This window comes from Lepidochelys kempii, chromosome 1 (genome assembly GCF_965140285.1).
Source record: "Lepidochelys kempii isolate rLepKem1 chromosome 1, rLepKem1.hap1, whole genome shotgun sequence".
Lineage (NCBI taxonomy): Eukaryota > Metazoa > Chordata > Testudines > Cheloniidae > Lepidochelys > Lepidochelys kempii.
Window position 1 is genome coordinate 141,182,565 of NC_136380.1, and position 16,721 is coordinate 141,199,285.

Here is a 16,721-nt window from a genome sequence, read left to right on the forward strand (position 1 = left end):
TTAATTCACTTGTGTGTCCTGCTCAATTCATGAGTGCATGTGTCCAGAAACAATACCTCATGACACAGAGAGCTAAGGGGGTCAGGAGTACAGAAGCTCATGTCTATTGGCCCCACAGAGCACCTGGACTAGGGGTAAACTCCTAGCTTTTGAATTACTTAAAGTTTTGTACTTTTACAAGTAAACTGGCTTAAAAAAATCAGCCAAGTTTAGTGCCTCAGCACTTCAAATTTTACATGTATAAAGTTTGAGGCACTTAACAGGAGAGATTGCACACTACGTTGCATCTGTACACATAAAACCTTAAGGAGGTCAGTATAGTTGGAAGCTAACCCTTCCATACAGTGCTAAGCCTCTCATGGTCCTTGGGCTCCATGGCTGTCCTTGGAGCTCTCTCTCCCTGGTGCAATTTTAACCAGGCAGCCTAGGGACCACGGGGTGCTTAACAGCTCAGTAAGGAAGCAGGAGGTAGGAGTGGACTGCATGGTAGTTGATCTGTAAATAAAACTATCAATTCAGGCTAGAATGAGCTGAGAGCACTGCAGTATCTTCATATTTCCTTAGCCACAGGGAAAGAGAGGTGAGGGAAAGGATCTAGTACTACACTGTGATATGGGACAGGGACTCCTATCAATTGTGAAGGAGCAATGACAAGCTCTGAATTAAATTCCATTCAGTCCTCCAGGGCCAGAAGGATAGACACTTTAGATGTGTGAGAGGGTAAAGTGGGGAAAGAGTGAGAAGCCTCCGGCCTTCTACAGGGATAAAAACACACGTTTCTATTGCACTCGATATAAAAAGACTTGAGTAATTAGTTATTTAAGTCAAATTTTTAAAAACATGAGGGCCTAAGTTTAGGCTCCTGAGTAGCTGGCTTGATTTTCAAAAGTACTGAGCTCCCATAACAGATAAGCTCTTAGGGATTCTCTCTATTACTATGTGTTTGTGTAACCCACACACCCCCTAGGTGTGGTGTTCTGTGCCATCTAGCAGGGGCGGGGGGAAGGGGGAAGAAGAAAGAGAAAGAACAAGAAAGAGACAGAGGCTCTGCTCTATAGCCTTAGCTAGGAGTCAGTTGGCTTTAGAGGCTCCTGCACTAAGCTCCAGAGGTCCCAGGTTTGATCCCGCCCACCAACGACCAGGGTCTGTCAGCGTTACATTTGTACAGTACTTTTTTTATAATGGGCCACTGACCTTACATGTCGGGGTGCTAACGACGACCACCACGGTTTTCTTTAAAAAAAAAAAAAAGACAGCAAGTACCTTTCCCGCTTTTCTCTCTCCTGTCTCTCCTGTTCTTCTTGTTCTTTCAGCAGACGAGCCTGCCGTCTTTTCTCTGCCAGAATTTTTGTAGCTTCTTCTGCATCAGTAGTTCCTGCTGTGAGCTTCCCTGGTGGAGCATTGTGATTCGTCAGGAAATGAAAAAAGCAGCACAGTACATACATATTATACTTTATAACATGTATTCAATAAGCATGAAGAAAAGGAGGACTTGTGGCACCTTAGAGACTAACCAATTTATTTGAGCATGAGCTTTCGTGAGCTACAGCTCACTTCGTCGGATGCATACTGTGGAAACTGCAGAAGACATTATATACACAGAGACCATGAAACAATACCTCCTCCCACCCCACTCTCCTGCTGGTAATAGCTTATCTAAAGTGATCATCAAGTTGGGCCATTTCCAGCACAAATCCAGGTTTTCTCACCCCCCCCACCCCCTTTTTTCAAAAAAACACACACACAAACTCACTCTCCTGCTGGCAATAGCTCATCCAAACTGACCACTCTCCTTACAATGTGTATGATAATCAAGGTGGGCCATTTCCAGCATAAATCCAAGTTTAACCAGAACGCCGGGGGGGGGGGGGGGTAGAAAAAAACAAGGGGAAATAGGCTACCTTGCATAATGACTTAGCCACTCCCAGTCTCTATTTAAGCCTAAATTAATAGTATCCAATTTGCAAATGAATTTCAATTCAGCAGTTTCTCGCTGCAGTCTGGATTTGAAGTTTTTTTGTTGTAAGATAGCGACCTTCATGTCTGTGATTGCGTGACCAGAGAGATTGAAGTGTTCTCCGACTGGTTTATGAATGTTATAATTCTTGACATCTGATTTGTGTCCATTTATTCTTTTACGTAGAGACTGTCCAGTTTGACCAACGTACATGGCAGAGGGGCATTGCTGGCACATGATGGCATATATCACATTGGTGGATGTGCAGGTGAACGAGCCTCTGATAGTGTGGCTGATGTTATTAGGCCCTGTGATGGTGTCACAGGAAAAAGAACACAGAAGGAAAAAGATGACAGAAGGTACATCTACACTGCAATAAAAGACCTGCAGCATGGTTGTGGCTGGCCTAGGTTAGCTGAATTGGATTTACATGGCTAAAAATGGCAGTGCCGGTGTTTGAGCTCATTTTACATTTGGGGACAATGTATACCTTCAGATCAGCGGCACTGCTATGGGTACCCGCATGGCCCCACAGTATGCCAACATTTTTATGGCTGACTTAAAACAACGCTTCCTCAGCTCTCGTCCCCTAATGCCACTACTCTACTTGCGCTATATTGATGACATCTTCATCATCTGGACCCATGGAAAAGAAGCCCTTGAGGAATTCCACCATGATTTCAACAATTTCCATCCCACCATCAACCTCAGCCTAGTCCAGTCCACACAAGAGATCCACTTCCTGGACACTACGGTGCTAATAAACAATGGTCACATAAACACCACCCTATACCGGAAACCTACTGACTGCTATTCCTACCTACATGCCTCCAGCTTTCACCCTGACCACACCACACGATCCATCGTCTGCAGCCAAGCTCTGCGATACAACCGCATTTGCTCCAACCCCTCAGACAGAGACAAACACCTACAAGATCTCTATCAAGCATTCTTACAACTACAATACCCACCTGCGGAAGTGAAGAAACAGATTGATAGAGCCAGAAGAGTTCTCAAAAGTCACCTACTACAGGACAGGCCTAACAAAGAAAATAACAGAACGCCACTAGCCGTCACCTTCAGCCCCCAACTAAAACCCCTCCAATGCATTATTAAGGATCTACAACCTATCCTGAAGGATGACCCAACACTCTCACAAATCTTGGGAGACAGGCCAGTCCTTGCTTACAGACAGCCCCCCAACCTGAAGCAAATACTCACCAACAACCACATACCACACAACAGAACCACTAGCCCAGGAACCTATCCTTGCAACAAAGCCCGTTGCCAACTGTGCCCACATATCTATTCAGGGGACACCATCACAGGGCCTAATCACATCAGCCACACTATCAGAGGCTCGTTCACCTGCACATCCACCAATGTGATATATGCCATCATGTGCCAGCAATGCCCCTCTGCCATGTACATTGGTCAAACTGGACAGTCTCTACGTAAAAGAATAAATGGACACAAATCAGATGTCAAGAATTATAACATTCATAAACCAGTCGGAGAACACTTCAATCTCTCTGGTCACGCAATCACAGACATGAAGGTCGCTATCTTACAACAAAAAAACTTCAAATCCAGACTCTAGCGAGAAACTGCTGAATTGGAATTCATTTGCAAATTGGATACTATTAATTTAGGCTTAAATAGAGACTGGGAGTGGCTAAGTCATTATGCAAGGTAGCCTATTTCCCCTTGTTTTTTTCTACCCCCCCCCGAAGTTCTGGTTAAACTTGGATTTATGCTGGAAATGGCCCACCTTGATTATCATGCACATTGTAAGGAGAGTGGTCAGTTTGGATGAGCTATTGCCAGCAGGAGAGTGAGTTTTTGTGTGTGTGTTTTTTTGAAAAAAGGGGGTGGGGGGGTGAGAAAACCTGTATTTGTGCTGGAAATGGCCCACCTTGATTTTCATACACATTGTGAGGAGAGTGGTCACTTTGGATAAGCTATTACCAGCAGGAGAGTGAGTTTGTGTGTGTGGTTTTTGGAGGGGGGTGGGAGGGTGAGAAAACCTGGATTTGTGCTGTAAATGTCCCACCTTGATTATCATACACAGTTTAAAGAGAGTGGTCACTTTGGATGGGCTATTACCAGCAGGAGAGTGGGTTTGTGAGGGGGGTGGGGCGGAGGATGAGAAAACCTGGATTTGTGCTGGAAATGGCCCAACTTGATGATCACTTTAGATAAGCTATTACCAGCAGGAGAGTGGGGTGGGAGGAGGTATTGTTTCATGGTCTCTGTGTATATAATGTCTTCTGCAGTTTCCACAGTATGCATCCGATGAAGTGAGCTGTAGCTCACGAAAGCTCATGCTCAAATAAATTGGTTAGTATCTAAGGTGCCACAAGTACTCCTTTTCTTTTTGCGAATACAGACTAACACGGCTGTTACTCTGAAACCTGTCAATAAGCATGTTATCTTTTCGCAGTAGCCTACTGTTTCCCTTTCCCCCATATCCACCTCACAAGTACTTTTTTTATATCCCTCATGCACTGGAAAAGTCTTAGGGTGGGGTCTTTATTTTGTGTATGTCTATAAAGTACCAGGCACTTTAAAGAGGCTGACACAGACATAGAAATAAGATTAATATAAAAATAACTTCATTGTGTGGTGAAGTATTTTAGGTCACAACTGCTGTAGAGATTGAGTAGTATCTTAAAAGAAAGAAGTAGGCAATATTTTCAAGTGGCATCCACTGTCGAGCTAAATGGACCCTGATCCTGCTCAGGCAGAGCCCAGTACTTCAGGGAAGTACCAGACAGAATAAAGGTAAGTTCTGAAAACCTGTCTGAAGTGTAAGGAGTGATCAAGGAGCTCATTTTTCTAAGGACCATTGACTTCAAATGATTAGCACAGCTGAAGCCGAAGCACCTTGTTAGCATGAAAAACAAAAATGGAAAAAAAAGGGGATGTTTAACTGACCATTTTGATATGAAGAGAATAGTAAAGAAAAAAGTTTTAATCCAAAAGTGGCAAGATTATAATAATAATAATAATAATTTTTAAAAAAGCCTAGACTAGGCTTCTAAATCCACACTTGGGCATCTAAATAAGGTGACCTGATTTTCAAAACCATGCATCCTTGATGACAATGGCTAACTTCAGGCTCTTATTTTTGAAAACCTTGGTCCATGAGATTCAGTGATGGGAATCCTCAGTTTGGCCACCTCATATTGCATTTTTATCATTAAGAGTTTATCCATGTCGCCACAGTGGAAATTATATAACTAGTGATCTCAATAGATACTCCAAACTTCAGATTTACAAGTAGCTTTAGGAAAAGAAAGAAATGCCCTTGTTTAAAAGTATCATGTACCAGTAGCAGCTTTAGATAGATCCTTGCAGCAAAACCCACCTTCACCGCTTTCAGTCTTTCCTGCAGAAGGCACATGTTTCTCAGCAACTGCTTGGCCCACCTCCTCCTCAGTGGAAGATAGCTGGGGTTTGTGGCTAGTGGTGTTCTCTTTCTCCTTGTCTGCTTTCTTTTTAGGAGTCTCCTGGTTGAGATTAGAGATGACACGGTGCTTCACAGGAGATGCAGGATATTGTTTAACGTTTTTAGGAGACTGTGGATACGTCTTTGTAACTGTCCTGGGGTTGGGGAGGGAGAGGGAGGAAGAAAGGGAAAGAAAAGTCACACACACCATAAATTATATGTGATTTAGTATGAAGTTCTATCTTAACAGATATTTGCTACTCCTTTCTTGTAGGCTTTGACACAGTAGCTCAGACTATCAAGGAAATGAAATGTTAGTGATAAGGAGAAAGAAAAGGAGTACTTGTGGCACCTTAGAGACTAACCAATTTATTTGAGCATGAGTTTTCGTGAGCTACAGCTCACGAAAGCTCATGCTCAAATAAATTGGTTAGTCTCTAAGGTGCCACAAGTACTCCTTTTCTTTTTGCGGATACAGACTAACACGGCTGCTACTCTGAAACCAGAAAGAAGTAGGCAATATTTTCAAGTGGCATCCACTGTCGAGCTAAATGGACCCTGATCCTGCTCAGGCAGAGCCCAGTACTTCAGGGAAGTACCAGACAGAATAAAGGTAAGTTCTGAAAACCTGTCTGAAGTGTAAGGAGTGATCAAGGAGCTCATTTTTCTAAGGACCATTGACTTCAAATGATTAGCACAGCTGAAGCCGAAGCACCTTGTTAGCATGAAAAACAAAAATGGAAAAAAAAGGGGATGTTTAACTGACCATTTTGATATGAAGAGAATAGTAAAGAAAAAAGTTTTAATCCAAAAGTGGCAAGATTATAATAATAATAATAATAATTTTAAAAAAGCCTAGACTAGGCTTCTAAATCCACACTTGGGCATCTAAAGGATGATAAGGAGAGTGTGTTTATATATAGATATAGAAATAGAAGAGTATGTAACTTACTGGCTTGAATTTATTGAATTTATTATATATACATACGTACACGCCCCACCCCACATGTCTAAAGATTTACCTGGAGTAGGCCAGGTTTGATCCCGATCACTCATTAAGTGCTTCGATCAGCATCATCCCTATCATAAACTGGACACTGAAAACTCAGGTATTAGAAATTTTTTTGTTGCACTGTGTAAGCAGTGGCAATGGTGCTGACGATGGATTTTGGGTAAGCACATGCCATAGATAGCTTATCATCATAACACTCTGTCCAAGGTGTGATTTTTATGCTATTTCCTTAAAAATATGCACATATTAAAGAACAGAGATTACAAGGAAACAAACATGGATAAGAGGAAATACTATCTGTTATTTATATAGCATCAATAATGTGCTAAATACTTTAAATACTTGTAAAGTTGACAAAAAATCCTGTACAATTCTCTGCCTTAGAATACTGATGCAAACGGTTTATTATCTTTCAAAAAATATAAATTATATGAACTCCATATTAAAAATATCGATATTAAGAGAGCATATATATATATATATATATATATATATATATATATATATATGAATATATATATTCACTTTGCACCCTTGAGGCTATGCAATTATGATACAATTTTAATTACATAATCACATTTTTCATATAACATAATAGAATATACAATTTCCTGTACCATAGTATAATGTTTTCTATAACCTTATTCAGGGAGCTACCACACATAGCAAATTTCAACAAGTTATGAATAACTGAAAATAAATGGGTTAAATGGACACCTTTATGCAAATGTATCTGCAGCTTGAAGTGATCAGACACTACTATAAGAATAGGATCTTGAACTGCACTAGCCAAGATAGCAAGTTTTAGGGGTTATTATCTCCATGTTTCAGGTCATAAATTGATCACCAGGAAAAGTTTCTTTCCCTCGTGTTGTTTTGCACCATTAGTTGCATTATTGTCATCTTTAAAGGCCACTCTCAGACCCAAGTCAGCTAATCTGGAGCAGTGCAATCCAGGGAAGAAGAGGAGCTGCAGGGAGGCTGGACAGCAATGCTGAGGCAATACAGCAGTGTGGAGACAAAAAGCCATTATGCCAATGCCCCTTGGGTCTCTCAGATTCCCCAAGATCCATGGATTTGGGGATAGACAGCCCTGAGCCCCCAAATAAAGGATCAGAAGGAAACTGTTTTCACTGAGTTTCTATTCCCCTGCATGGATTACTCACAGTTAAGGGAGTATTAGACCCTACGAATACAAGGGTTGTTTTTTGAGAGAGAGAGAGAGAGAGAGAGAGAGAGAATGAACATTGATATGTGGAAATAACTTGATTAACTAGTTAAAGCTCTGGGAAGATCAGTACAATGCAGTTTTGGAATACCACGCCTACCCCTCCCATACAAATTACAGTCCAGATTTTGTATAATCATCTTGAACATAGCAAATAATTCAACAGACATCACTAGGTTAGATTTCAAAGTAGCAGCCATGTTAGTCTGTATCTGTAAAAAGAAAAGGAGGACTTGTGGCACCTTAGAGACTAACAAATTTATTAGAGCATAAGCTTTCGTGAGCTACAGCTCAATTCATCGGATGCATACAATGCAAAATATAGTGGGGAGATTTTATATACACAGAGAACATGAAACAATGGGTGTTACCATACAGACTGTAACAAGAGTGATCAGGAAAGGTGAGCTATTACCAGCAGGAGAGCGGGGGGAACCTTCTGTAGTGATAATCAAGGTGGGCCATTTCCAGCACTTTACAAGAACAGTAGGAGGGGAAATAAACATGGGGAAATAGTTTTACTTTGTGTAATGACACATCCACTCCCAGTCTTTATTCAAGCCTAACTTAATTGTATCCAGGTTGTAAATTAATTCCAATTCAGCAGTCTCTCGCTGGAGTCTGTTTTTGAAGTTTTTTTGTTGAAGAATTGCCACTTTTAGGTCTGTAATCGAGCAACCAAAGAGACTGAAGTGTTCTCCGACTCGTTTCTGAATGTTATAATTCTTGACGTCGGATTTGTGTCCATTTATTCTTTTACGTAGAGACTGTCCAGTTTGGCCACTGTACATGGCAGAGGGGCATTGCTGGCACATGATGGCATATATCACATTGGTAGATGCGCAGGTGAACGAGCCTCTGATAGTGTGGCTGATGTGATTAGGCCCTGTGATGGTGTCCCCTGAATAGATATGTAGACACAGTTGGCAACGGGCTTTGTTGCAAGGAAAGGTCCCTGGGTTAGTATTTTTGTTGTGTGGCGTGTGGTTGCTGGTGAGTATTTGCTTCAGGTTGGGGGGCTGTCTGTAAGCAAGGACTGGCCTGTCTCCCAAGATCTGTGAGAGTGATGGGTCATCCTTCAGGATAGGTTGTAGATCCTTGATGATGCGTTGGAGAGGTTTTAGTTGGGGGCTGAAGGTGATGGCTAGTGACGTTCTGTTATTTCTCTTTGTTGGGCCAGTCCTGTAGTAGGTGACTTCTGGGTAATCTTCTGTCTCTGCCAATCTGTTTCTTCACTTCAGCAGGTGGGTATTGTAGTTTAAGAACGCTTGATAGAGATCTTGTAGGTGTTTGTCTCCTTTTCTTTTCACTTGGTTAGACTAACTTTTCAATCTGAGGAGGGACAGATTTCTCTATCTTCTCAACTAGCCCCTTAAGTTTATAGGAATAATTTTCTGGGGGTCAAAGCATGGCATCTCCTCTAGTCTGACTGTAGAAACATTTGTCTGGAGAAGGAGGGAGTGAGAAAGAGACTCTAGAAGGCCCTCCTCTCCTACAAGCTCATGGAGTCAGAAGGCCGAAGGCTTGGGGAGGATTCTCCAGGGGTGAGAGGAAATGGGAACCTGTGCAGACAGTGCCTTCTCATGCACATCCACTGCTAGGATCTGTGGGCACAGTCGCCTGTTCTTGGCACAGCTGAGCATGGAAAGCATAAGCATTGAGCTTATGCTCAAATAAATTGGTTAGTCTCTAAGGTGCCACAAGTACTCCTTTTCTTTTTGCGAATACAGACTAACACGGCTGTTACTCTGAAACTAGTCAAGGAAGGATTGTCTTATTGAAAGACTTGGCAAGTTGACAGAAAGTTACAAAGAGCAAAGTCCTTTTTTTGTAACCTTTGCTTTACTTTAGAAGTAAACTATCAAACATCTTTGAAGACTCTACTTAATATTTAACAAGGAGCAATAGATAAACACTCTATATAAATTTTTGCCTGACTCAACCTTTAAGTTTCTCCTTATCCACTCCATAAATACAAAGTAAATTTGAAATTAGGCAATTTTACCTGCAAGACTTTCTATTGGATTACTATTGTATATTTACAATTACTATATTTAGAAAATGTATCCAGAAATAGGTGAGGAATTTACAGTTAACCCTAAGTGAAACCCACCATAAGAAGCAGCAATTAAGAGATGTGCACATTGTCATCTCTCCTTCCGACCTATCCTACTGAGCCATTCATTCGACAAAGGAAATGTGCACAAAAACTTGGCATTGCAGAATGGTGTGGAGGGCTATACAGCCTTGCAAAATCTGCAATACCACTGCGTACAAACAGAATGAAATGACAAAGTTTCTATGTACTATGGTTCTGTTCATACAAATTTGCACTTAAAACCCTGGGCCCAAATTTTTGTATGTAAAACTGGAACTACCCAATTTTGTATGAACAAATTTGTCTTTTGCACGCACAAGTGACTGCACAAACATTTAAATCTCTTTGAAAATGTATCTCTCAGTGAGTAATTATATATGAATTCAATTGGACTTCCCCTCCCAGACTCGTCCTTTTCCACTGTTAATAACTGTATTATTTTCCCCACATCCTCCAGTATTGCAATCTTGGTGTCATGCAACTCCTATCTCTTCTCCCTCCACATATAGCCTGATAATTAATCCTGCAATTTGATTTTTAATATCAGTAAAATAAACTGCTCCTCTTCATTCTAATTAAAAAGACTGTTAAGTAAACTAAGTAATCCTTTAGCAGTGACAAAAAAAACAAGCATGGACAAGGGTCATCTACCACTTTGATTAGGACAACCTCTCCTTCATGGCATTCTGCTCCAGCCTCTCCTTATGCTGAAAAAGTCATGGGTTCTGCTACTTTAGCAGTGCCATGTGCCTTTTTGAATTCCTGCACTGGCTTTCCTTCAGCGTCCACCTCCTAACTTCTGATTCCCATCCTTATGGTGCTGTACAACCCTGCTCCTGCCTATCATTTGAATCTCTCCTTCAAACACAGCTTCTGTGAGGCGTTTCAGAATAGCACACAACAGGAATTTAACTATTCTAAGGGTATGTCTACAATAGGAAAATAATTCACATTTAGAAACATGTGAGCTAACTTTTTTTAAACCTGAACTTTGCATCTAGCACAGACACAGTTTGAAAGTGTGTTCGCTGATCATGGTTGACCCTAGTGGGGAGCCCAGGCTTGGCCACAACCAGCTAACACACTTTTAAACTGTGTTTGTACTAGGTGCAAAGTCCTTGTTTAAAATCAGGTTATCAAACATGTTTTCAGACATGACCTATTTTCTCAGGGTAACATTTACAAATCACTTACATGATTTAGATATCCAAGTTCTATTTTCAGAAGTAATGTGGCACTTAGGAACCTGATTTTCATGGAAAGTCATTTTTCAAAATGAGACTTAGGTTCCGTTAAAAGATATGCCCCTAGTCTAGACAGGCCTGAAGTGGGGGGAGGGGGAATTATGTATCCAAACAACTTCTTTAACATTCCACTCTCCAAGCAAAGCCTATTGACCGAACTTTCCCCTTTTTGTTCTTTGCACTCCCCTTCTATCTGAGTGTGTCCAAATTTCATTTGAGTTCGAACATAAAACATTTCCTTGAGGAAATGACCTTGTTTTATTCACACGTAAAATATCATGTACACCTATGACACAAAATAAATAAATAAAAATAAATGAAGTATATCAGCTACATAGAGAAACCCTTTCAGCTTTCGTGTGCGCACACGCATGTGCGGTAATGTTCAAGGTTAAAGCTAAAACCGTCCCTATATTTTTTATTTAAAAATTTGTAAATAAAAACTGATAGCCATCCCTCAGTCTATCCTTTTCTGTTGCACAGAGGATATTACTTCCCAACCAGATTGCATTCACCCTCTGCCTCAGTTTCTTGGATCACCTTTTCCATTTCAGAACACATTTCTGGCAACTCTGTTTTAGGTGTTGTAACAGGAGGAGAAACAGTCACATAACTAAGGCGGAGTCATCACGTTTAGCATTACCACAGCAGTAATTGTATTCTGATTAAGGGATGACAACAAGTTTATATTAAAGAGGTTGGTAGGGAAGGAGCCTAGTAACGAGCAATTAAATCTCTTGATCTACTTTGAGGACCAGGACAGAAGGCACCGCATACTACACTGAAGCCAAAACGTGAGTTAAAATGGTAACTTGAGTAATAAATCTCGCCACATTTTCTTGTGTGGTTGTCTGAGGAGAGGAAAGGAGAACAGTGGTTGACTTGCTTTGATATTTGCTAAAAGCCAGAAATAAAACCTATAACTCAACTGTAAAAATGACAATATTGCAGTGTGACAGAGGAACAGCTGTTCCACAAAATTTATATCAGCAATAAGAATCTGCATTCTGAAGTTTTCAAATCCCACAGTAGGTGCCAGTCAGAAATATAGAAAAAGGAACATTGCTTTGATTTGATGGTTTTTTTCTTTGCATTTAAGAGCACCGTAAATTGACACCTCTAGCATTCCTCTATTCCAAGATGCCAGTAGGGGTCATTATTTGAAGCAAGTTTCTCCTTTTCTCCTCTTCTTTTTTCTCTTCACTGAAAGGATTAACCCAAATGTCTAGAGCCCTGAGTGGATACAAAAATTTGTACACACATCTGATCTGCAAAACTTGTCTGCAGATATCCGCGGATTTGCAGGGCTTTACTAACAGCTCCACAGGTCACCGCGCAGTGAGGCAGGGCTATGCCAAGCACCTGCTTCCCAACTGCCCTCCACTTCTCCCCAGAGACCTCCTGCCCTGCCACCCAGGCTGTACCTCCTTCACCACTCCAGGCAGGGAGACTACAATCCTGGGCCCTCATATACAGCACCGCCCTCCCAGTGGGAGGCTCAGACACCCCTACGCAGCTGCGGTGGCTCTAACGCACACAGACCAGGCCAGGATAGACAGTGGCAACAACTACTCTCCTCGCAGTGCCTGCTGTCGCTGCCCACTAATTTAAAAGTGCAACCACATCTCTTTCAAAATGGTGTTTGGCTCTCTCCCTTCTGGGAATTGTAGTTCACCTCCTCTGTCTGAGCAAGCTGGGGACAACTCCTCCCATATTGCCACATATCGCAGCCGGCTGCTTCGTGATTCAGAGAGCCAAGCTGGAGCCTGAGGGCTGGGTGACAGCCGCTCCATTCAGGTGAGTGTGTGATGCAGAGCCTTACACAGATACAAAATTTGTATCCTCATCTGAGCCGTGAACCGCAACAATGGCCTGTGGATACAAAGCAGATATCCGTGGATTTGCAGGGCTCTTTGAATGTGTGGATAGAAAACAGGATTATAGAAAAAAGTATATATAAAGGAATCTTTGGCATGATCCATACACTCTCTTTCTTGATGGTTTGGTGGTGGTGGTGTTCTTTATTTTGTTTGGTGAACTAGAAACAGGGAATGCAATCCTAGAAGGAAGATGGAAGCTTAGGGTACTTTATGACTCATGGGATCAGGCTGAGAGAGACAAGAAAATTATATAGAAAAGGATCCTTTACCAATGACAAATAAACCCCAGGAGGAATTGGTAACACAGTAAGTTACCTGAATGTAAATACATGAAGCAGGGACAGCTGTGGAAGAGGCATTCTCCTCCCACCTACAGCATGGAATTTTTCTGATAGGCTAATTAACATACCCACCTTTCCTCCCTGTTCTGACAAACCTTCCTTTAGCAGTGTTCTGGAGGGAGCTGGGGGGAGACCCTGTCAGCATAACTCTTGCTGTTGCTGTACTGACATGGCACCAGAAGAAGCAGAGCAAGGGCAAACACCAACACAGGGGCACAAGCCCTCCAAAGGGTCTGAGGATTCACTGGTGTTTGTGGGTCAACACCTGCCACTTTTCAGGGGGGGAAAGATGACCCCAGCATGGCAGAAGAATGTGCAGGAAACTCCACAGGAGGAGTTCTGAGGTTGTTTTAGCTGAAGCAAGGACAGGTGAGATATATGTCCTGCTGCACCAGAAGATTCATAAGGCTTCAAAATACACAAGAACAAAAAAATAAAAAAATCTAAGTCTCTCAATATGTGCCAGTCAGAGGTCACGTCCAATTTTATCTAAAGGGAGTAGGGAAGAGAACAATGTGTTGCTTTAAAAGCCAGATTCACAACAGCTCATGAATTGGAAGACCATGCTGTAGTTTAGAAGGCTGATATTAAATCAGAAATGAATAGCTCAGACATCCTGTTTGTTTTATGTCCACTTTAATTCAAACCCAAGAGACTGCCATACTTTCAGGTTTTTCTTTTTGAAAGGATGCTGTCAGACTATTCTTTAGCATTACCATGTCTGCTTTTTACAGTTCATAATTTGTAATATTTTCTCAAGAGCCTGGATGCAAATTTCCCCCATTGCCCTATTATTGTTCATTTCTTCCTTTCATTACTAATAGTTAAGACTAAGATTATGTCATGGAATCCGTGATTTCCACGGCCTCCATGACACTGGGGGCCCTGCAGCTGACCAGCAACTGCTGGCGGGGGGGGACCCTGCAGCAGCAGCCCAACTTCCGCAGACGGTGTGGGACCCCCGGCAGCTGACCAGCTGCCGTTGACCCTTGAGCTGCCCAGCTGCCACTGCTGGCAGGGTCCCCCTTGCAGTGTCTCAGTCGCTGCAAGCAGCCGGAACCCCCTCCCCCACAGCTCCCAGCCATCGCCAGCGGCGGCAGAGGGACCCCCAGAGCTGTTCAATTTATTTGAGCATAAGCTTTCGTGAGCTACAGCTCACTTCATCGGATGCATCCGATGAAATGAGCTGTAGCTCACGAAAGCTTATGCTCAAATAAATTGGTTAGTCTCTAAGGTGCCACGAGTCCTCCTTTTCTTTTTGCGAATACAGACTAACACGGCTGTTACTCTGAAACAGAACTGTTCAGTGGCTGCAGGCAGGCAGGCCGCCCCCCCCCCACAGCTCCCCAGCCTCCATTGCTGGCAGCATCCCCCACCCCCACAGCTCCCCTGCCGCCGTGGGTGGTGGGGAACCCCCGCAGCTCTGAGTCCTGCAGGGAGACCCCTTCCAGCCACTGGGAAATGATATCCCTTGCAGCTCCCAGCTGCGGGGTGGGGAGGGGAGGGGAGGGAGGTTGCTAGACCCTCCTCCCTCCGCATTTTGTCAGGGATGTTTTTAGTAAAAGTCAGGGACAGATCATGGGCTTCCGTGGTTTTTTATTTATTGCCCATGATCTGTCCCTGATTTCTACTACAAATAGCCATGACAAAATATTAGCCTTACTAATAGTGCACGAACCAACACAGCTTTGCCTGGCTTTACTACTTTGTCTGAATATCCTCATCAGTTAAGTCAACACATCTCTGAAACTGGTGTGTCTCAGTGCCTTCTGTTAGCTGACTATCTCTGAAGCAGGTAAACTTTAAATATTGTAGATCCAACAATTAATATGTGGCTTTACTTTATTTCTCTCCTTCCCTCAGTCAAGACAACATTGGGTTGAAAATCAAGGTAGCATACTGAATGGATTAAAAACTGGTTAACTGATGGATCTAAAAATGTAACTGTTAACAGGGAATTAATCACTGAACACGGGTATTTCTAGTGGGGTCTTGTATGGATCTTTTCAAAACTTTAAAAAAAAACTGATTTCAATACCATTATGGCCATGTTCCTGCAATTTGATCCATGAAGATAGATCCTGAGCCCATACAGAACCCCTCCCACATGGATCAAATTGCAGGATTGGGCCATAGTTAGTAAGCTTGACTGGCAGCAAAAATCTATATTGGTTGAGCAACAGAAGCCAGAGCATACTGGTAAACAAACACAGATCAGAAAAAGAAGACAACCACCCAAGGAGAACCTTCACTGGGTTCACTTTTCCATCTTTTAAAAAAAAAAAATATATATATATATATATATATATATATATATATATATATATATATATATATATACACACACACACATATACATACACACTGTACATCAAGTGTCCTACAGGAAACAATATGTTACGAAGTATGAAAATTTGCAGATGCTTGAACAGGTTGGGGCCTGTCAGTTCTCAGGAGGACTATGGCTGGGCCCAAAGAAAGTTAGAAGAAATGGGGACTTGTGCAGACAGGCAGATCAAATGTAAACAGAGAAAAACTGGCAAGGAAACAATAATTTTAAACAGACACATGCTTCTAGATACTGATCTGAGAGATAATCTAATGGCCTGAACAGAGGACTTGGGGCCAAAACTTCTGCTTTCTATTCCTGGCCCTAGCACTGGCTCCCTCTATGGCTTATGTCTTATGGCAAGTCAATTAGGGCTAAATCCTGCTTGTTTTACTCAGGCAAGTAGTCCCACTGACTTCAGTGGAACTTCTCAGTTGACTAAAGGCAAGCCCAATGTGGCCTTCAATCACTCGGTCTATCCATAAAATAGGGTAATACTTATCTACCCACCCTTATAGGAATGTTATGAAAATTAGCTGATGTTTTCAAGATCTTTGAAGATGAAGAGAGCTATAAAAGTGCTAAGTATTATTGACCTGGGGAAGTATCTTGAAGGTGATAAACACTTAAAATAATCAATATCCACTAGCAACTGAGAAATTAAAAAGAATTCCTTGTTTTTGACAAGCTATCCCACTCTGTCAACTTCCCTGCCCATTAACAGACTTCCATATTAAGTAAGATTATCATTCTAAACTTTTCTGTGCTTCATGCCATTTCCTGACTTGTCTAATTTCACACAATTTTGTATACTTCCTCGTCTTCTAATTAGTGTTCTTTTGGCATCTCCTTTATACCCCATTTTGCCTCATCATATTATCACTCTTTCATTCTTCTTGTACTCCTGGGGGAATTCTGTACCACTGCGCAATGCAGAATTTCCTTTCCCCCACAGACATGGGCTGCAGAGCCCAGCTCGCACATAGAAGACACTGCTGGGAGAGGTAGCTAGAGGTTTCCTGGCAGCTGCAGTTCCCTGCATTTCCTGAGGGAAGGAGACAGTGGTATGCAGGAAACTCCATGCAAGCACGGGACTGAGCATCAAGCTGTTTCTTCCTCTGGATCCCTGGGCTCTGGGGCAGGGGACGGTGTCTGGGCTGGGCGGGGGCACGGCTGGGCTC

At 42.2% G+C, this 16,721-nt stretch overlaps 1 protein-coding gene across 7 annotated transcripts in view; it reads right to left on the reverse strand.

Annotated features, from left to right (window-relative positions):
* Positions 1–16,721, reverse strand: part of MAP7D2 (MAP7 domain containing 2) — a 124,602-nt gene that overhangs the window by 16,386 nt on the left and 91,495 nt on the right. For all 7 annotated transcript variants that reach the window (XM_073357040.2, XM_073357020.2, XM_073357061.2 and 4 more), the window contains 2 exons: positions 5,328–5,563; positions 1,264–1,390 (listed from right to left, as the gene is read on the reverse strand). In XM_073357040.2, the coding sequence (XP_073213141.1) occupies positions 1,264–1,390; positions 5,328–5,563 (363 nt within the window). The remainder of the gene's footprint in view (positions 1–1,263; positions 1,391–5,327; positions 5,564–16,721) is intronic.